Source organism: Balaenoptera physalus (assembly GCF_965194825.1).
Source record: "Balaenoptera physalus genome assembly, chromosome: 8".
Classification (NCBI taxonomy): Eukaryota; Metazoa; Chordata; class Mammalia; order Artiodactyla; family Balaenopteridae; genus Balaenoptera; species Balaenoptera physalus.
The window spans coordinates 2,396,728-2,419,646 of record NC_138887.1 but is presented as its reverse complement, the minus strand read 5'-3'; the positions used below and the strand labels follow the sequence as shown (position 1 = coordinate 2,419,646).

Below are 22,919 nucleotides of genomic sequence, written 5' to 3'. Positions count from 1 at the left end.
TTATGCCTTTTCCCTGCTCAGCAGAGGGGCAGCTGTCGGTAGGGCTGGGGTGGGCTGGGAGTCACTCTGGCTTTGTCTTAGCCGCAGCCTCGGGCTGCTGTCCTGGGACTGCCCGTTCCCCTACACCATTCTCATGCACTGTTGGCTGGTTAGCTGGTTGGTTTTGGGTCCTGTAGTGTTTAAGTTTAAGTTCACGTTAGATTTCTGCTTGTAGATTCTGATTGAGCATTCTCGCAGGTCGAGGACGTTTCGGTTCCTCTCGTTCTGTTTTCTCTGGTGTCGATCTTTGTTCAACTTAGCAGGGTAACTAAGGGCACCTACTGTGTCTTTATTCAGGTCCCTGAGAGATTGTATACAGGCAGGTATGAGGACAAATCCCTGGGGCGCCCACTAGAGAGAGATCTTGTTTATGGACTTCTTGTCCCCGTTGCTTGCTGACCATCACTGAACACCTGGTAGCTTTAGTCACTGGACAGATGCTTTGTTTACATCATTTTAATTTAATCATCCCAACCGACCTGTGAGGTCACCATTCTGCCCCAAGGAAGCACAGAGATGCAGGAAGTTGCCCAATGTCACAGGACTAACCAGCAGGTGGGAAACTGGGATTTGATACCAGAGTCTGGCCTTACCTGTTCATTCCCATTTGTTACCCGGCAGATGCTGTGCTGACTGTTACACTCCGGTCTCATCAAATTCTCCTAGCTGCTCTCCGAGGCATAGGTGACCCCAGAACCGCTCACCTACGGCTCACCAGTGAACGTTTTCTGGTCCCTGGAGCAGTGTTCTTCTTGAGCATCTTGTACTGTTCCACAGCAGCTTAGGCCAGGGTTTATTAGACATGAGTGCCAGCTGACAGTTGGCCTCTTGTCTTTTCTGCACCCAGGCTGCATTGTCAGGGTTTTTGCTGAAACACAGCTTGTTCTGCTGGCCTCCAGCAGGGGGTGGTGTGTCCCAGGACAGCGTTCCGAGGCCTTGCTTCCATCCTGGGGCCTCCACCTCCACCGCCTCCCTGAGAAGCAGTCGGCAGTGAGGCTGGGGTCGGGCTGGGGGTGGGAGGAGGGGACAGTGTGGATGGTGCTCTAGGGGAAGAGGGGTGCACCCTCCTAACTTCTCACTTTAATTGAAGCAAGGCAGCGGGGTGAGGGGTAAGTGACCACGGTCCTCTGGGCTGTCACAGAAAGCTCCAGAAGGGGGTGCCTTTTGGGCTGGGCCTGGAGGATGAGCAGATGGTGTGTATGGAGGGCAGAGAATATTCCAGACAGTGAGTGAGGACTCCACAAAGAGCAGGAGGGGGAGGCACACGACTGTGGCCCCTGGAATGTTCCCGTGAGTGAATCACCTAAGGTGAGGAGCTCAGACTCCAGCCCCATCCCCCAGTCAGGACTGAGCAGGGCCCTTGGGCCTGGGAGTCCGCATTTCTCACCTGTTTCTCCAGGTGAGACTAGCGTGATGCTCCGGGGGTGACAGGGAGGGTCCCAAGCCCTGTCACTAGGCCCCGTGGTGTCCTGACCCTGGCTTGAGGCACTTTTTAGGTGTAATCTTTAAACCTGCAGGTTACCCCCCGCAGCCCCTCCATGGGCAGAGGCCTCAGCGGTGGGCAGTGGGCGCTCCTGGAGGGCGACGAGGACAGGTCCAGGGTGGGACTGGCGGGTCCAGAGGAGCTGGCCAGGTAGGTGCCCCAGCCTGGAGCCAGCTAGAGGCCCGGAGGAGCAAGCCTGGGGGCATTCATGCGACCCCAGAAGTGGGGCTCGCTAAGGAACTTTCTAGAGGAATCGCACAGCCGTGCTGGAGAATCAGTCCATGTCTGGCCTCTCCTGCCTGCCCCTTCGCGCCCTGTGGCTCTCTCCCCACCAGCTCCCAGGGCTCAGAGAGGCTTGAACGAGATCACTTAGCACGAGGTCACCCTGCAGGAGGAAGGTGTCTAGGCCTTGCTCGCTTCCGACTTTGGAAAGTGTTTCTAAAGCACAGGGGTTTGGGGATCCAGCGCTAAATGGTGAAGTGACCCATGCAGCTTTAATGAAGGGGCTCCCAGCCTCCCACCTCTCCGAGGGGTAAACAGTACTATGACCAAGGACTGTGCTTTAGAGAAGCATCGTCGGCTAGTGGCCACCTTCAGAGAAGAACCCTCGCCTTCCTCTGCCGGCCCTGGGCCTCCTGCAGACAAGGAGGCTGTGTAGTGCTGGCCCTGGGCCCCGGCCTGGCCGCTCTGACCTCCTCACCCAAGAGGGAGGCCCACCAACCTGGGACGGGAGAATCCCCCCCAGACAGACCAAACTAGCCCTGGAGGAGACCAGGCCAGCCCAGCGAGAAGACTTTACCCTCGTCCCAGTTTGTATTACTGTGAGCTTCCTCTGCACTTGACCTTCCAGCACTGTGGGGGAGTTTCTGTTCTATGCCACGGTGATTAACTTCTCCGCCCAGCTGCCTTCATGCTCTGGCTTTAGTTTACAAACACCATCATTTTCCATACTGTTTCGTTTCTCTTGGCTTTGCAAGGTAATAGAATTCTTGTCTGAAGCTTCTATATGCTGACTTCTGCTCTTTCGATCTGGGAGTTTTATATATGAACAAATGAGGCAGTTGTTGAGATTTTGTTCTTACTGCTGTAATTTGTCAGGCAAGCCTGTCAGATTTCGAACGATACTTTAGGTGTAGAGTTGCCAGATAAACTAGAACGTGCCCAGTTAGATTCAGATAAACCACAACATTTTTTTAGGATAAGCCCCATGCAATATTTGGGACATACACCAGAAAAACTATTAGTTGTTTGTCTGAAATTCAAGTTTCACTGAACGTTCTGTATTTTTAGTTGCTAAATCTGGTCACATTATGTAGACAAAGTTGCCTTAAATTAGGTTAGAAGGTTACTTGTCTTCTGAACAGAGGTCTTGGTGGGGTCTGCTGTGCCCATCACTGAAAAGAGGTGTTCTCAGGAGGGCAGCGTGTTGCTGGGTGACTGGCTCTCAGAATGGCATGTGCATAGGAGACACCGAGGTGTTTGTTTACCTGTCGGGCCACGCCCAGCCCCAGAAACGCCTTGAGCAGGGCCTCGGGGCAGCTGGACCCCCAAACCCTTTGAAATATGTGGGGTATCACAGCTTCTTGGTTTATACTCTTGATGCTTGTGTGGTCTGATTTCAATCAGATGGTCCACTCCTAACATTCGTGTTAGTAATGGGTAGTAATTACTTAAATATAAGGAAATATTCCAGATGAGAAGTTTAAATAATCTAAGCCAACTTTTGTTGTCAAACGCAAGTCCATGTGCCTGATGCACGGTGAGGCCAAACTATACTGAAATGTTGGAGTTTGGAGCAGAGAAAGGTTTATTGCAGGGCCATGCAAGGAGGTGGGTGGCTTATGCCCCCCAAAACCCCGAACTACCCGGAAGGGTTTCAGCAAAGCATTTGTAAAGGCCAGGTGAGGGAGGGGCGTGGTGGTTGCTGCAGGCTTCTTGGTGTGGGAATCCTTTGTTCTTGCAGCTGTCTGCGGTATGTCAGTTCACCATGTTCCTGTAAACCTTCAGCAAGATGAATGTTACTCTCTGTTCTGCAACTTTTTATTTCTATATGAATGGAAAAGTGTTATACCCTTAAGGGTCAGAGCCTTGAGAATGGGCTATCCTGTATATTTCAGGCTCTCCGCAACATTCTTAACTGGAAGCAAAAGCAATAGAGGACAAAGGTTAAAGTAAAAGAAACAGATCCAATAGGGAGTCAGATTTGTTCTCCCATATGACACTTTGACGTTACTTGTTTCGAAGAAAGTGGCTGAGGAACTCATGTAAAAGCAGCAAAGGAGGAAACATATGCTGATGATAAACGTGTCCAGCAGCCGTGAGCATGGGAACCTGAGAGCTAGCCCAGGAAGGAGCAGGTCTGTGGCACCAACGAGGACCACAGACCCCTGTGTGCGTGGATTGTAACGTGTGACGTGAAAGTGACCTTCCAGACCAGGCACGAGGGAAGATTGGGTGATAAATGGGACTGCGTGCACTGGTCAGATTTTTTTTTTTTTTAAATAATTATTTATTTATTTATTTATTTTTGGCTGTGTTGGGTCTTCATTTCTGTGCGAGGGCTTTCTCTAGTTGCGGGAAGCGGGGGCCACTCTTCATCGCGGTGCACGGGCCTATCACTATCGTGGCCTCTCTTGTTGCGGAGCACAGGCTCCAGACGCGCAGGCTCAGTAGTTGTGGCTCACAGGTCTAGTTGCTCCACGGCATGTGGGATCTTCCCAGACCAGGGCTCGAACCCGTGTCCCCTGCATTGGCAGGCAGATTCTCAACCACTGCGACACCAGGGAAGCCCGGACTGGTCAGTTTTTGGCCTCACCTCTTCCTGCCCTCCAAAATAGATGGCAGAGTGATGAAAGAGAATGCACCCAGTTGGGGAAGAAACCAGGACAACATGTAAATGGACGCTTCAAGCATAAAATAATGAGCCCAAAAGAAAAGTTCAGTAAACTTGACTGCATTGACTTAAACTCTGAGAATCAAAAAATATAATTAAATCTCAAACAAGGTGGGAAAAGTACTTGCTACAAAGAGGACCAAACTTTGTTTCTTAGCACATAAAGAGCTCATCCTGGAAGATTAAGAAACAGACCGACGTTTCTGGGGAGTCCAGGACCTCAGGGCTGGTGCCCTCCCAGCCGTCCTGCAGGCGTTGTGCAGCCCATTTGACAGATTTGCCAACTGACTCAGCGAGTCCAGACGCTGGTCCCAAACCCTCAGCTGGGTGATGGGGGCTGAGGTTCCTTCACAGAGGCTCGATTGGGAGCCCTTGCACTGGTCCAGCTGGCCTGTCAAAAAAAGGATAGTCCAAAAGGAGAAACACAAAGGCCTGATAAGCATATGGAAAGAATGTCCAACTTCAGTATTTAAGACCTGCTTGTGAAAACCACAGGATTAGGCCACTGCCTGCCTCTGGGACTGGCAAGATAAAAATTCCAAAACAGTCACCGTCACAGTGTTGGCTGCCTGGGATGTTGGGAAGTGGGCAGGTCTCTATTTCAGGTGGAAGGGTAAGCTGGGTGAACGAGAGCTTGACAGTGTGTGTCTAGACTCAAAAAAGAAAAGCACATAACTTTTGACCTAGTCCTTCTACCTCTGGGGATCCTAAGCAAATAATCAGAAATGTGTACAAGGTTTTATGCACAGAGGTATTTGTTTGATTGTATTTATGTTATCTGAAATTTGCAAATGACTGAAAGTGTTCCTGAGAGTAGTTTAGAATCTGAAAAAATGATATTTACCAAGGTTTTAATATAACCTCTTGTGATGTATATTGGGGAAAAAACACAAAATTGTTTACACCATGTGATTTCCGCAGTGTCCAGCTATGCATAGTAAAGGTGCAAAGTCCAGGAGAATGCTACCTTACCCTGCTGTCATGGGATTTAGGCTAATTTTTGTATCTGCTTTGTATTTCCATAAATTTATATGGGCGGTTTTAAGATTTGGAAAAGAAGGAAAAAATATTTCTCTCCGATGGTAAAGAGTCGATTGGATGGAGAAACACTGGGCTGCGGAGGTGCTGAAAATAGGTGGGGTGACCCTGGACGGGGAGACTGTTGAATCGCCTAGGCTGGGGGGACCACCCTGTTCTCTGACCTTGACCGCCCGGCTCCACCTTCAGCACCTTGCGGGCGGGGGAGGGGGGCAGTCTTAGTGGCATCACTCTTGCCTCCCAGACACCATGTTCTCCAAACTAATCCCTCTCCTCTCTCCCAATCAAAACCTTACTTTCTTAACAAACTGTACGTTCGCCAGTACGGTATTAATGAAAGAAATCGTGTTACACAGCTACTTAATGGGGTATGCTAGAATTATGAAGGGGATGATGGGGAATGTTTGTTGCCATGGAAAAATTTCAGAAAGCTACGTTAAAATATAACAGGAGGTGTCATGATTGTGATTCCATTTTTTATCAGAATCATTTGTAACCCCCATGTGATTCAAATATAACATATACGCTATCCATAAATAATTCAAACATTGCATCTGTACACACTCTCTGTGTGTGCATTTTTATTTTTTCTCTGAAAGAACAGCCCAAAAACTGCTGGTAGGATAACATCCTTGAGTGAGAGAAGAGAGGTTCATTTTCATTTTTGTCTTCATACTTTTCTTTAGCATCTACATTTTCCTAACTAGCAAGCATTACGTCTGTGATTAAAAAAGCCAAAAGAGAGCTATTCCTTTTGAAGGGGGAGAGCAGAGAGAGAGAAGCACGTGAAAATCTCTCCCCTACCAGAGGTCTTTGTTCAATTTTCCCATGTTTTCTGGAGGAAGGTGTGAAGGCGGCTGTGCTTCCCGGGTAGCAAGCATCTTCTCTCCCTTCTGGACTCTCTCCAAGCTGCTCCCCACTCTGCCCTCCCTCTCTTGGGAGTGGCCCCAGCGGAGTGTGGACCAGACCCACACCTGTGGACACACAGTGGAGTTATTACCCATCCTCTGCCACACCCAGGCAGGCCAGGGCTCTGGATGCAGAAGCCGCTGGCCAGCGGGTGGGGGGAGCATTCAGGCCATGAAGTGTCCTGTCAGAATAATGTGCTTTTTTGGAGTTTCTTGTGTGAGCAGCTTGGGCTGGAAGGCACTTGGGTTCTGGAGCCCAGCTGCCTGGGGTCCAGTCCCAGGGCTGCCCCTAACCACGGGGTGATAGTGGGTGGGCGCTTCTTCCATCCCTCAGCTTCCTCATCTATGAAATGGGAGTTCGGCTGGCAGCATAAGCTCCACGCCATGCCGGCACCCACGGGGGGGTGGGGGGGACTTTCCATGTGCGGAGCTTTGTGGTACCAGGATGCTGAAGGTAGCTACTTGTACTGTGTCAATTTTTATTAATATTAATAGATTTTCCACGCAGATCTTATACTTTCTGACACAGTTCTAAAACCTTTCCAATTACAGAGGCAATACATGTGCATTTATAAAAATTACAAAAGCTTCTTAAATCTGCCAGAGAACTCTGTCATCTCTCCACCCCAAGTTAATCACCGCTAATACTTTATTTTAAGCATGTATATATTTTACAGGCCCATTTTCTTTGTCCATGTTTTAATGTATCTTTCATTGGCTTGATTATAATCCCGTGAAGATGTTTTTCTGGAGTTGTGGGCTTGGTTTTAATGTTGCTGTTTTAACTTTTGCCGAAAATTTTTCTCCTCACCTGAGGTCTAAAAAATGCCACTGAATATACACACTACTATGTATAAAATAGATAACCAACAAAGACCTACTGTATAGCACAGGGAACTCTACTCAGTATTCTGTAATAACCTACAAGGGGAAAGAATCTGAAAAATAATGAAGGTATGTATATATATAACTGAATCACTGTGCTGTACACCTGAAACTAACACAACATTGTAAATCAACTAGACTCCAATAAAATTAGAAAAAAAAGAGAAGAAATACTGAAATAGAAACAAAATACAATAGAGAGGGTCAAAAAATCTAAAAGATTATTCTTTGAAAATATCAATAAAATGTATTTCCCACTAATCAGTGAAACAAATCAAGAACGATCCCACCAACAACCAGTAACAGGAAAATTATAGTGACATCTCTTCAGATAGTAAAATAAAATCAGAGGATGTTATGAATAATATGCCAATAAATTTGGAACTTTAGATTCGACAAACGCCTATAAAAATACAACTTATTAAAACTGATGTAGGAAAAAATTTTAATCTGAATAAATCTATACTATTAGGAAAATTTCTTTCTGCAGTGCCACTGAGCTCCGGATGCTCTGTGGAGGGTCCAATTATAAAACAGTCGCTGGGCATTTCCTTCCCAGGTAACAGACCGCCTAGGGCTTGATCACCAGTAATTGTTACAGGAGATTGTCTGTGCTCCATGGAATACTAATTCTTTACATTCATGGCTTAAACCCTGCAGTTGACAGTAGTTCTTCTTGAATTGCTATTCAGGGAAAGCAATTTAAGACAAAAACAAAGAGTAACTTTTTCTTCCAACTCCCTAGCCAGCAGGCTGTCCCTTTTTGTGATTAACTTTCCTTTTACAGCGTTATTTTAAACAACTGTCGTTTAAAACTAAAAAAGTAAATACATTGAAAAAGTAAGAAATGGGGGGAGAAAGAAAAGAAATGCTGGGGGTGGTGGATGTGACCCGTGTGAAGTGCTTCTTTTGACCAGAGCCTTTCCGCACCTGTCTCTCCAGGGCCAGGTGGAGCAGACATCTCCTCGCCGTCCTGGAGATCTGGCAGGACCCGGCTTCCCAGCGCCGCCCGACCGGCTGGCGAATCACCAAGGTAAGGACGGAGTCACAAAAGCGCCCGGACACAGATGCCCTGACTCTCACTACAGCTTTGCAGCGATGCTAGGCTTTGTATTCTAAGAGACTGTTCTTGGCTCTGACACAAGAAGATGCTGACCTTAGCTCTTCTTTTCCCCTTTAAGGAAAATAAATTCTATAAAAGAGAAATACTTGGTTATGACATCTTCATATAGTTTCTTTCAATGAACCAACTTCAATGAGCAAAACTTCCAGATAGATTTCATGTGAATTTTCCCAGGATTCAACTTCAAGGCAGCCTTAGAGGCCCCTCCATGGTGGGGCCCTCTTGATTTTGGCATTTTTATTTGCACTTAAGCTAGTTTTGCGTGTAGGTACTCTTGGCAGTTCTCTACTTTCCTAGGCTTTCTTCTGTTCCTTCTGGTTAGTTTCTGATGGGATCACCATGGGGAAGAAGGGAGTGTCTTAAATGGTTACAAGGTCTAGTAACTTAGGTCTAATAAACCCAAGCTTTGATGTAGGACAGGGCTTAGGAAGAGAATTGGGACCGAAAAAGCACACATGGCTGGTGGTTGAGATTATTAGAGAGTTTAAGTATCAGAAATTGTAGGGTTTAGAGCTGGTAGGAATTAGAATAATCAGATTTTCTTAATTGCCTAAGGAGAAAGAGGATGACATTTAGCAAAAATGAAGTCTGGGAGCTGGCCATGAAGTCAAAAGGATGTTTTCTCAAGCATTAGAAGATTTATAAAAGCTGTCGGGATTTCCTGTGTCAAGCATAATTTTAGGGTGCCCTTTTAGAAAACTCTCACACAAGGTGATGCGAGAGGAGTACCATTTTGATCATGTCGGCTTTGAAACTCAGGGAAATCTTGACTTATTACATCTCACGGGTTACAGTGAGTGACCTGGGGTTTGCGTGTCTCAGCAGCTGCGGCTGGGCCTGGGGGAGTGAGCGGACGTGACTCCAGGCTGAACTCAGCTCCCCAGACAGTTCAGGCTTTTAAGCCATCATGACATTGACCACCTTTCCCTCCAGTCTTCAGTAATTCTGCACACATGGCACATAAAACAGGAAAATCAAAAGGACTCAGCCTAGTTCAGACACAGGACGGAGGTGCCCCCAGAGCAGTGAGCAGTGCTGACACCCATGCCCAACAGGCTGCAGGTCCCAAAGCCACCACCGACGGCAGCGGTTCAGGTCCCAGGGAATAGTAGGGGCCAAGCTCCTGCAGCTCGCTGGGAGCTGGGGTGGGGCACGCCCCCTCCTGAAAGACCCTGGAAAACAGTGCATGTGGACCTACGGCCAGGCAGCTGGCATGGCCCCGCAGCACTGCAGCCTTCCCTGAGGAGGTCCCTGAGCGTCCCAATACCCCAGCACACGGGAGGGTGGGCAGGGGACGCACAAGCACAGCCCAGCCCAGGTGCCACTGCACGCCGGTGTTCCCAGCACGGGAAGCAGTCCGCTACTAGGCAGTGCAGCTCCTAGGATCGAGAGATTGCCACTTTACACGTGCAGATAAGTGTGTTTGTAATGCCCTGGAGATGAAAGCAAGAATAACATCCACTAGAGAGGACAAGAAACTGTGAAACACAATGGGAAGAAATGAAGCAAGAACGGGGTGTGTGAGAGAGAGTCCCTGAGAAGTTTTGGAAATGAGATGAATAGCCATTGGCATTTCCAAAATGCTGGATTTGGTCTAAAGAGAATGGATGAGCTGGAGTCACCTCGCTCTAGCCCAGAGAGTCCTGGGAAAACGTGGACGGGCCATTGGACATGGTCATTTAGACACGCGTGAGGACAGGAGAGTGGAGGGAATGGGGGTGGGGTTTGAAGAGATGCTGGCCAAGAACGGGCCAGAAATGAGGAGACAGAGCCCCCCAACCGCACTCAGAGAACTAAGAGGAAAAATGAAGGTTCATCCACATCTAAAAGCATTTAGCATTATTCCAGAAAATGGAAGACAAGGGGAAACAGCAGATTTCACAACCCAGGAATGGCCATTGGATGGATGGCCAACTTGGGCCCAGGAGGAGCCAGAAGACAATGCAGGAGATTTTTAAGGTGTTGAGGGAAAAAGAACTGTCCGTCTAAAATTTTATACCAACATCTTGTGAAAGCAAAACAAAGCTTTCAGATGAAGGCTGAGGCAATGTATTACTGGCAGTCCTCACTAAAAGAATGATTAAAAGTTTTACTTCCACAAGAAGAAATGTGGGTGGTGAGGAAGGCCTGGAGCATGAAAAGAGTAACGGCCGAGAAGGAAATGCTGTGTCATAAGTTGAATCCTATGTGAATTGTTAAAACTAGGTTAAACTAAAACTTTGGTTAATTAGCCATTGGGAATGAGTGTTAAATGTGTGATGGAATCATAATAAGACCCTAGTTAGGATAAAAGGAATGTAAAATGACTTGAGACTACATTAGAAAAAAAGATAGTTACGTATTTTAAAATATTAGGTGCAACTAAAATATTGACTGTAATTACTCAAAGAATATGTGTATAATCTGTAGTTTCTAACCTAGCAGAAAAAAATATAAGGGAATCTACAGTTTATAAAAACAACCCACATCAAGCAGAAAAGGACGAGAAACCAGATGTGAACAAAAAAGGATGTCAAACAGAAAATATAAAATACGAGGAGTATTATTTATATATAATTATAGTATTATAATTATAGCATTATTTATATATAATTATAGTAGTGTTATAGTATTATTTATATATAATACTGTTAGGATATCTCTAACAGTATTAACAGGTTCAAATTAGTAGAAATACGTAGAACCCTGCACCCAACAGACAAACACTTGATTCTTCTCTAAAATCTGTATAACTTTTAAAAAAGTTGACCATATATGGAAAGTTGAACTGAATTGTAAGCAATCTGTTTCATGCATGCCACGGTCTTTGACCCAGTGTGATTAAATCAGAAGTCAACAGAAAAATTTCAGAAGAAAATATGTAAACATATTGTGGAAACATTACAATACCTCCTTACTTCACTCATGGTTAGAGAGGAAATCACAATGAAAATATCAGTCGTTTAGAACTGAATGAAAAAGGCATGTACTACAGCTTGGAAATTATAAAATGCTGCAAAATGGTATTCAAGACTAAATTTCTAATCTTTAAAAGGAGGAAAAATTGAAATTAGAAGAATGAAAATTGAATAACTCTAAGGAATGTAGAAGGAAGTTATTATAAAAGTTAAGATCAGAAATCATTGAAATGATGACGAAAACATCAATAGACAGAAACAGAACTAAAGCCAGTGTTTCCTAAAATCTACCAAAATCACAGATGCTCGGGAGGAAGAAGGACGTGCAAGAAAATCATATGAGGAGCATGTCGGAGATAAAAAAGTATCGTAAAATGAGAAAACCGTGAACAACTTTATGCCAATAAATGTGAACGTATGAGGGAAATGGATAATTAATGTATTGCAGAAATATACAGACAAAATTGCAACACCAAATGCTGGAGAGACTATGAAGCAACAGGAACTCTCATGATTGCTGGTGGGGCTACAAAATGGTGCAGCCACTTTGGAAGACGGTTTGATAGTTTCTTACAAAACTAACCATCCTCTTACCATATGAGACAGCCATTCATGTTCCTTGGTATTTGCTCAAATGAGTTGAAAATTTATGTCCACCTGAAATCTTGCACACAGATATTTATAGCAGCTTCAATCATAATTGCCAAATGGTGGAAGCGACCAAGATGTCCTTCAGTAGGTGATGGGTAAATAAACTGTGGTGCAATATTATTCAGTGTTAAAGAGGAATGAGCTATCAAGCCATGACAAGACACAGAAAATCTTAAATGCATATTACTAAGTAAAAGAACCAGTTTGAAAAGGCTACATACTGTATGATTCCAACTATAATGACATTCTGGAAAAGGGAAAACTATGGAGACAGAGGCAACAGTGGGGGAAGATGAATAGGCAGAACAGAGAGGATTTTAGGGCAGTGAAAACACTGTGTGTGATGTTAGAATGCTCGATATCACTATGGATACATTTGTCCAAACCCATGGAATGTACCAAGGTTCACCAAAGGTGAACCCTGAAGTCTGCTGTGGACTTTGTGTGATTATGATGTGTCAGTGTTGGTTCATCCTTGGTAAAAAAAAAAAAGTACCATTCTAGTGAGTGATGGTGCCCATGGGCGGCTATGCATATGTAGGGAGTACGGGATAAATGGGAAACTCTGCATCCCCCTCTTAATTTTGTTGTATACCTAAAACTGCTCTAAAAAAAATAAAGTCTTAAAAAAAAACAAAAACAAAAACCTGATTGCATCTGAAAGGAGAAAGAGCCTAGAGATTACCTAAGAAAACCGAGAATTTGGTTTCTTCTGTGCTGTGTGAATTAAATATTATGTGACCTGATGGAAAATATAGCTCTGTGAGTACAGACAGCACTCAAAAGTTTTAGGTGGAGAATCCTGAAGGAATAAAGAAGAATAGTTGAAAGAGAGAAACAAAACATAGTTGACGCTTGGAGAAATATAAAATTTTAATAAAGATCTGGCAGAATGGAGTCAGAAAATAATACCTCCTCAGAGATGCTCAGGGAATTCTGCAAATGAGTGTCACGGAGCCTTCAAAAAACAAATAATTTCTCTTCTTATGCCAGTGGCTAGAGAGAGAGAGGAGAAGAGCTCTCCCACTCATTTTATAACGTTCTGTAGTTTTGTAAGAGACAGTCCAAGAAATCCAAGTATGGGCCTATTTCACATTTTAACATACAACCAAAAAGTCTGTGGAAAGCATTGAGCAATCACGTTTAACAGTTTATCTTAAATAAAACACAGAACAAACAAATGTTATGACCAAATTGGATTTATTATAATAATGCAAGGATGCTTTCCCATCATTAGACTATGAACACATTTAACACATGAAAAGATTAAAGGAAAGAAAATGGTCATCGTACCGGAGACAGAGTTGTTTAATACAGTTCTCCACTCATATAATACAGAACAAACAGTAACAACCGAACTCTTCCTAAACCAGTACACATCTTCCTTGACTTACATCCCTATAAACTGATTGCAGTTTGATAATATCGTTACGTCAAAAATGCATTTAATACACCTAACTCACTATAGCTTAGCCTTGCCCACCTTAAATGTTTTCAGAACAGTTCATTAGCCTACAGTTGGGCGAAATCTAACACAAACCTATTTTACAATAACGTGTCGACACTCTCATGTAATTTATTGAATGCTGTACTGAAGTGGCAGGCAGAATGGTTGTCTGGGTACAGACTGGTTGTAAGTGTATCAGTGGTTTACCCTCTTGAGCTGGGCCCTGAGGCTCCCTGCCCAGCGTCACGAGAGAGGGTCGGACAGCATGTCACTAACCCGGGAAAGGATCAAAATGCAGAATTCGATGTACGATTTCTACTGAATGCGAATCACGTTCTCACCATGTTAAAGTCGAAAAATCGTAAGTGGAAGTACCATTAAGTCAGGGACTGTCTGTAGTAAAAAGAAACCTCTGTAACCTGTGTAAAGTCTGTTTGTCGAAGATATACAGCACCCAGCATCCATGGTGGAGAAATATTAGAGTCATGTCCGTGAAAGTCAGGAGTGGCACAGAAAAGGCCTGCTGTCACAAGAGGTCTTCACCAGTGTCATAAAACAAACACAGAACCAGAAGTGCAAACACCAAAAGGAAGAAATGGAATTGGTGCCTCTTTGCAAATGATATTATCGTACAGAGAAACCCGAACGAACTTTTTGGCCAGCCCAATATTATCCAAATAGAAAATCCATTTAAAATAAATGAGTTCTTCAAGCTGGTAGATAGGTGAGATCAACAGATAAAATGTAAAAATACCTTGTGCAACGGTAGAAAACAATCAGGAAGTGTAATGCAAATAGAAATCCCACTTACATAATTACAAAAATGATAAGGTATCTAGAAATAAATTCAACTAGATTACTTGACGTTCTAAGATGTTTTTAAAGGACATAAAAAAGACCTATATAAGTGGAGAGTTATCCCACGATCACAAATGAGAAGACTTAAGTAGTGAAGATGTTACGTCTTCCCAAGTTTATCTTTAAATTGAATGCAGTTGCAAGCAAGTTTTGAAGCGTTTGGTGTGACCTGATAGATGGTTCTTACTTCTAATACGGACATGTGAAAAATCCATAACAGAAAAGACAAATTTGAAGATGAGCAAAGCACATGTAGGCAGGAAGGGGTGATTTGCACCATCAGGTAGCAAGGCTGCTTATGAGGCATCACAGTTAGGAAAGCATGTTATTGATTCAAGGATAGACAAATAGACATCCCATAGAGACCCAGACAGTTACGGAAACTCAGTACAGCACAGAGAAGTTGTGGTAGAGCCCTGAGGACAGGGGGCCCGTGACTCCTCCAGGGGTGGTGGACATGGGGGATGGGGGGAAAACTGGATCCCTACCATGTATGACCCACAGCCATCGATTCCAGGGGGCAAACTGGATCCCTACCATGTATGACCCACAGCCATTGATTCCAGGGGGCAAACTGGATCCCTACCATATGTGATCCACAACCATCAATTTCAGGAGTGACTGACTAAAAGTGGAAAACAAAATGTTTTTTATTTTGTCTAATAATAAGAATTAGTGATTTTAAGATCTGTGAGTCTGTTTCTATTTTGTGAATAAGCTCATTTGTATCATTTTTTATTAGATTCCACATATAAGTGATATCATATGACATTTGTCTTTCTCTGTCTGACTTGCTTCACTTAGTATGATCATCTCTAGGTCCATCCATGTTGCTGCAAATGGCATGATTTCATCCTTTTTCATGGCTGAGTAATATTCCATTGTATATATGTACCACATCTTCTTTATCCATTCATCTATCGATGGACATTTACACAGATCTTGAAATCAAACTTATGGTTACCAAAGGGGAAACGTGGGGGGAAGTGATAAATTAGGAGGTTGGGATTGACATATACACACTACTATATATAAAATAGATAACTGATAAGGAGCTACTGTATAGCACAGGGAACTCTACTCAATATTCTCTAATAACCTATATGGGAAAAGAATCTGAAAAAGAATGGAAATATGTATGTGTATAACTGAATCACTGTACTGTACACCAGAAACTAACACAACATTGTAAATCAACTATACTCCAATAAAAATTAAAAAAAAAAGAAGAAGAATTAATGAGTAGTGAGAATCTTCATACACTCAGGCTGAGAAAAGACTTCCTAAGTAAGACTTAGCACAACCATAAAGGAAAGATGTTTGAGTCCATAACACACAGATTGCCGTACAAACCTAACAGACAGCATCTAAAACACTGAAAGGCACACTTTGGCCCAGGAAAAATATTTGCAGTGCGTATAACGTGCAAAGTATTAGTATCCTCAGTTTACTGTAACAAATCCTATACCTGAGAGAAACAATCGAATAGAAAAACTGGCAAAGAGCAGGAGCAGGCAGTTTGCAAAAGAGGCCAGCATGCTGTGTTTGTATGTGAGGCTGCACGGTCATTTCCCATGGAAACGTGGAAGCGGCTGGTCTGGGGCTGGAGGGAGCCTGTGCTCCCAGGTCTGTGACGTGGGGCAGAAAAGCGCAGGTCTCTCTCTCTCTCTTTCAAGTGCATCCGGGTGCCGCACGCTCAGCCTTCCTTTGGCACCCCTGCGGCCCCGCGTGTCCCTGTGCCTGTTTGTGTGCGCTGGCTGGGCTTCACAGCGTCCGGCTGTGCAGCACAGAGGCCGGTGCCCTCCCGGTGCGGTGGCTCTGCCCCCTCCCAAGCTGAGGTCTGCACAGCCTGCAGGAGCCTGCAGCCTGTCCTGCCCGGGGTGGAGGGGGCCCTCCTGCATCCCTGAGCCATCCCTCCTCTCCTTACCGCCTCCGCGCCGGAAGTTCTTCCTAACGAGACAGCTTGGGATACGGGACAGCACTTGACAGGGACAGAGCGCTGTTCTTTCTTGCTTCCTTAATCTTGAACGCATCCAGGTGCTCCAACTCTAGGCCTTAGGTGTCTGTGAGGTGTGAGATCTGGTCCTTTGCAAGGGACCTGATGTTTAGAATAAAAGATCTGCCATGACTTTCCTTGACCTGTTCCTTCTCTCTGGCAAAGAGGATTTAATGCCCTGGTTTCTGTTAGCTCACTCCTAACCTAAGCAGCTTATTTTTGTGTGACGGTTGTTAAAAATGCTTCAGACATTTCCTAGCAGCAAGCTGCAAAAGGGATGTGTCTTCTTTGGAAAGTGGGAGGTTTTGCAATAGCTGGAATTAATTACTCTTGACAGTATTTAAAAAATATATTTTTTTATGAGGGTAAAATATATATAACATAAAATTTACCATTTTAACCATTTTTATGTGTGTTTCAGTAGCAGTCAGTACATTCACAGTGTTGCTCAATTCTCACCTCTATCTATTTGAAAAATGTTTTATCATCCCAAACAGAAACTCTGTACCCGTTAAGCAAGAACTCCCCCAGCTCCTGGTAACCTCTCTTCTACTCTCTTCTGTCTCTGTGAGTTTGCCTTTTTCTAGGTACCTCGTGTGCGTGAACTCATACAATATTTGTCCTTTTGTGCCTGGCTTGGTTTACTTAGTATAGTGTTTTGAAGGTTCATCTTGGTTGTAGCATGTATGAGAGTTTCATTCTTTTGATAGCTGAATTATATTTTGTTGTCTGTAAACTACATTTGTTTATCACTTTATCTGTCAGTCTACCCTAGGTCTGCCTTCACCTTTTGGCTGTTGTGACTAATGCTGCAAGGAACATGGGTCTGCAAATATCTGTTTGAGTCTCTGCTCTCAGTTCCTCTGGGCATATACTTAGGAGTGGAATTGCTTAATAGTATGGGAATTCTATGTTCAGCTTTTTCTTGATAATATTTTTTGAGATGTGAGGTTTCAGAGAATTGTGGTTTTTGGAAGTTCGGCCTTTTCTCATTTTAAACAACTTGCATCTGATTGTCATTCTTGCTCAGCACTGAAGCTGAGTGGTCCAGCCCTGTCCTGCTCCACTCAGCAGACCACAGCTGAGCAGAGATGCCCCGAGGAGTGGAGAGGTTTGAAATCCACGCAGGAAAGTCACTGCACATGAGCTGGGACTGTGTTCTCTTTGGAGACGGGGCCATGTGTGCACACATCCAAGCCTCCTGAGATGTGATCAAAGCATCGCCCACGATCCCTGGGGTTGTGAACCCCAGAAACGGAGTCAGTCCCCAGTTCAGAAGGAGACTCGGAAATCCAGCAACTCGGCTCCCTGAATCGAGGGATGCCTTCCGGCTCCCAGCCTCCCGTGGTCCTGTCACCCCGTCACAGATCTTTTCTGCTTTGGTTGCTTCTCTTGGTTTTCTTTAGACCAAAAGTTTTGGTTATTAGGGTGCAGTTTTAATGTGCACAACTGTATTTGGTGGAGTGCTTTTTTTCCCCCTAGGAACAGTGTAAGCGTAGAAGAAAGATGTGGAACCAAGACCATTTCAGAAACCCCAGTATCGCATGGAAGACTGTTTGCCGAGTAGAGAAGACCAAAATTAGAAAAGAATGTCATTTGCTGGAGATTGTAAAATAGATGCAAAAAGATGGTCTTGTTTTCGATGTTCCCCTTCAGGGAGCTGATCTGACTTCACCAGATGCTGGGGGCGGCCGGGTGTGGGGCTGCTGTTCTACCTCTTGATTCATCTTGCCCTGGGACAGCAGACGAGTTAGTAACCACTGTGCAGTATAGATTATTCGTTTGTATACATGGATCTTGCATGATTATTGTGAAGATCAATAGTAGTGATCATGATGGTGATACCTTGGAGTCCTGTGCTAGAAATCCTCCTGCAAGTCTCATGTTTTCATCTAGTCGTCAAAGCTCCAGATAGGGAAACTGGGACAGGAGAGGGTCAGTGCTTGCCTGGAAATCACAGAGAGGTCATACGGTGGTGAAATTGGAATCAAAGCCAAGTCTCTCCACCTTCACGTTTTGAGATAGTTGAGGGGAAACACCTAGCACACACCTGTACATAAAAGCTGCCTTCTAAGTGTTCCTTTACGTATTGTATTTTTCCCCTTTCTCCTGAGATGATACATGTCTCGAGGGCAGGAACCATGTCTTCCCCATCTCGAAGGTTCTGCTATAGGGCCTTGTCCATAGTTGGATTTTATAGATATGTGTTTAACGGATTTCTGAACTCACATGCCATATATATACCTGTGGGTTCCAGAAAGGGCCTGAGATCCTGCCTCTGCCTTCCATGGGTTCGGATGATTCCAGGCGAGCAAAGACAAGACCAGTTAGTGGAGCCCTTCCCTTCTCGTGGTGCCCCTGATTAGGTGTCAGGAACATTTGGATGAGGGGGTGATGCATGAGAGGGTGTAGGTCAGCCGAGAAGATGAGGTTGCTTTCTTTAAAATTATTTAAAAAAATTTTTTTAATAGCCAGAGTAAAATAAAATGTATTCTTTAATGGAGGTATACTTGATTTACAATGTTGTGTTCATGTAACATGAGGTTGCTTTTGAACCGAGCTTGCGTCCTGGTTCATGGATACCCTCTCATCCAGTTCACCCTTTACTGTATGATGGAGAACATCTCCAGTGCTTTACTCACCACACACACACACACACACACACACACACACACACACACACGTAACTTTTATTTTCTTACTATCATTTCCTTACAGTGAAACTAGCCTGTCTTCCAAAGATAATGTTCAGAAAGAAATGCTCGACAAAATCCTGAATCGTAATGAATGTCAGCCTCTGGTTGGATGTTGATGCCAGGGCTGATGTAGTTTTGATTTCTTTTACCCCTTCCCTGTGCCTAAACACCTTTGACTGGGTTAAGATGCAAAAAAAAGCCCTTAAGGATGCTTCTGCAGCATCCTTTCAAGTGATGATATTATAGCCCATCAGAAAGGTGTCGTGTCCTCTGTTTCTTCCATATTTACCTGACTTCCCTGTTATAAAAATAGGTTCTTCACCTGTTAAGAACTTGTGTGTCACATTTTAACTCACCGAATGCACTTAATTGTCCTGAGGTCGGCACTGTTATTATCCCATATTTACAGGGAAGGAGATTGAGGCACAGGCATTAACAAAGTCGCCCAGATCACACCCCAGAGGAGTGGCGGAGCTGGGCCCGAACCCAGCTGGGCCGGGGGCTCTGGCATCTGCGCTTCCCACCACCTTGCTGCTCTGCCTCAGGGTTCCTCCTCCTTCCTTAACAGAGTCCATGCATATTTTCCTTTCTTTTTGACTCCTCACATTTTTCAGGTCCTCAAACTGAGATTTTGTTGGCTGTAGGGACTGGAGTTTCCTTGTTCTTGAAAGCAGCCAAGTGGGTAGGATCCCACGGTCACCACCCCCCCATCCTGGGTGGTGGTCTCCTTTCCGTTACACTTCTTCCATCCTTCCACTGGGACAATCATTCGTCTCCATAAGGAAGAGGTAACAGAAAGGCATCAGGGCGCCGGCTCTCACTCTGTCTTTCCCAGGGTCAGGCAAGCGGCGGACCTCGCCCTTCCTGGTTCTCACTTGGAGCAGAATTGAAACACCCGCTGTCATCCTGTGTAATTTCTCAAGTCTCGGCTGTTCTGGGCCTTCGCTTCCCTGATGCTCTGACAGCTCACGTCACTCTTGCCTGTTTCCTTTGAGCGGATAATTGGGCTCCATTCATGTTTCTTGTTTTCTCTGGCTGTCAGGACGCCCGCCCTCCACGAGAGGCTTTATCCCCACAATGCCTTCTGTTCTTCTGGGGCCTTTGCTTTCCATGCTCTTCGCTGTAGTTGTGCTGTTTCATTCATTTCATGCATTCAACAAATATCTGTTGTTTGTCCAGGCCACGCCAGGCATGGGGCCCAGGCCCTAGGGATGCAACAGGAAGCAGTAGGTCCTTTTTAATGTATTGGTCACATAACACATGGACCTTTTCGTCCAAGGAAGTATAAATCCCTTTTAGAAGTGACGGGGCACAACTTAGATATAATTCCTTCATTATTAAGATCCGTGATGAATGAATATCTTTAGATTGCTCTTAGGTAGGAAACTAGAATATCCTAGCTCCTGAAATCTAACAATATACGTCTTCCTTTCTATTACACTTTATCTAAATTACTTTATTTTTTTAACTGCAATTAACCAGCCATTTCAGGTAAAAAAAAAATTTTTTTTGGAATGAGTTATTTTTCTTTTATAATTGTAAGGTCTATCCCCAGAGGGAGATCTCAAGCTAGAGATTTTCCATAAGGAAAAGTAACCCTCCGATCTTCAGGACGCAATGTACTGCTGCCTTCAGAAGTACTTCAGCAAGGTTACAGCATCATTTGTTCACGTGTCTAATATTTGCTAATATTCTATACCCCACTGTGCGTTAATCTGTCTTCAGGAAGGCCCTCGAAGATCTCAGCTCCTTACCTGGGGGCAGGCCCTGCAGGTACATGACTAGTTGACCCTTTCGGAGATCCTGGGAGGAGCAGGTGCTTCTGCAGAATGAAGTAACCGGGCGCCGGCCCCGGAGCCGGGAGCCTGCCTGGTGGTTCCCACCGCCCTTTGCTGCTCCCTTAGAACTGGGCCCCTGCCAGGGGCGGGTAGCCAACACTTGCTCAACCCTGGGCCTCGTTCTGACTGAGAGAGACTTTAATAACAGTCCTGACCTTTTCAGGAGCGGGGGGCAGGGACTAGAGGAGATGGGGGCACAGGTTGTTAATCCTTCCACCTCCAAGGGTACATTTGAGATATATTTTGAAAAATAATCCCAGTGGACTCCATCTACTTGTGTGTCAGATGGCCGAAAGCACCTTTGCGTAACGAATGCTTCCTGTTTGGGGGGCTCAGTGTAGTGAACCCCAGGGGCTGCCGACACAAGGCCAGCTAGAGATCTGCATCGTAGGGAGATGGTTTCTACCTTCCTTGCAGCTAATGGACTAACTCTCAGTGACACCGGTTGCTGTGTTTTCTCACTGATCGTCCCCTCTGGCTCTGCACTGTGTGGCTGCCGGTGCCTGCACGTCCTGAATGGGGACAGAATCCTTCTGTGGTCCCTGCGACCTTGGGGATGGCCAGGTGGGCCTGACGTGGTCAGGGAGGCTCACAGGGACGGGCAGAGGCCTGGCCTGCCAGGTGATGCTTCCTGCAGGAGACCCCTGGGCCTCAGACGGTCCTCCATCCCTGCTGGAATTAGAACCTCTGGCATGTATTCATCTGGTGGCCCGGTTGTGACTTACCCGGTGGGCCTTTTTCCAGGGAACTAACAGACGGGGGACTCAGCAGCCCCAAGAGAGTTTGGGAACTCTGCCTGGCTGTCTGACCTTCTGGAAAATTCTACAGCTTGATTTATGGAGGCTGGTGACTCCATTTTCCGCATACTCAGCTGACATTTACTGACCACCTACTGTGTGCCAGCTGTGAAGTTAGGTAGGAGGGAAAAGGCACACGAACGTGCCAGGTCCAGCCTCTGGAAACTCAAGGTTAGTGACAAAGAATGATGTGTACATAGGAAATTAAACTAAAACGAAAGTTTAGTGAGAAAAACTGAGGAAAGTTAAAATGATAATGTACCAGGGAAGCAGGATGTCCACCCTTGGGGTTGGCTTTGACCTCCGTCTTCATCTTGGGAGAGCTGAGTCACCCTATGTCTTGGCTTTTTTATCTGAAATCTTACAAATGCCTACTTGGCTGGTTTGGTAGGAAGATTAGAAACTGCTTGACCTACAAGATATGCCTGGCATAAGCCCTGGTGCCAGAACTGGTAGCTACTGTGTGTCTTCATCATTAATAAATGCAATGTTACGTATGTAGAGAGAGAGTGAAAATCAAAGCCCTCTCTCATGGATCCAGCATGTGCAACCTCTCCCTCTGGGCTTGCTCCTTCAGAGTTCATGTCCATCGAGGCCCAAATTCTGAGAAAGACTGTCCTGAGTTTTCCTTCTGCTGGGGTGTTATTCAGAAGGTTCCGCTTATATGTGTACTGTTATTTCTCTTGGTTGACAAACCATTTTCATAAGAATCATAAGCCCTTGCTTAGGAACTCTGTTCATTCCTTGACCCGACTCCAGAGATTTGGATGCAGAATGAATCCAAGTGAGTCCCAGGAACCTGTTTTCACAAGCAAGCCTCCCAGGGGGTCCTGCTCATCAGACAGATTCCAGAGGGAAGGTTCTCCATCATCCCAGCCCCGCCGGCCCCCTCCTGAACGTTGCATCTTTCCACTTAAGCCCTATTTCCATCACATCCTGCAAAGACAGCGCCTCTCTCCTGGGCATTGCAGTTCCGGGAGATGTGCCATTTCTTGGAATTGCCTGGTACGTTCTCCTGGAAGGAGTTTCCCCATCCTGATGCCTGAGAAATTGGGCTCTTCGTAGAGCTGAGTGCCCTCTGCTTGACCGTCTTGCCTTACATAACAGAGATCTTGTTGTAAAGTCCTCGTCTTCTGACAGGTAGTGAGCACAGCCGTCCTGGGAGAGTGTCTGTCCTCTAGGATACTTTTCTGGCTTGGGCAGTTCATTAACTCTACCAAGGCTGTTTCCATCTGAGGACACAAAGTGTCCTCTGTGCCGCTTCTGCTGCCCGCACGCCCCTAACCTCTCTTGTGAGACGCTCAGTTGGGGTTGAGGTCCCCCCTTTCCGCGAGGAGCCCAGTCTCTGTTTGGAATATCTCCATCTCCTC

General features: G+C 45.3%; 1 protein-coding gene across 5 annotated transcripts in view; it reads left to right on the top strand.

The window, feature by feature from the left end:
• LOC309666115 (growth factor receptor-bound protein 10-like) overlaps positions 1-22,919 on the top strand; it is a 122,298-nt gene that overhangs the window by 85,206 nt on the left and 14,173 nt on the right. For all 5 annotated transcript variants that reach the window (XM_082473200.1, XM_082473198.1, XM_082473199.1 and 2 more), the window contains exon 4: positions 8,189-8,279. In XM_082473200.1, the coding sequence (XP_082329326.1) occupies positions 8,189-8,279 (91 nt within the window). The remainder of the gene's footprint in view (positions 1-8,188; positions 8,280-22,919) is intronic.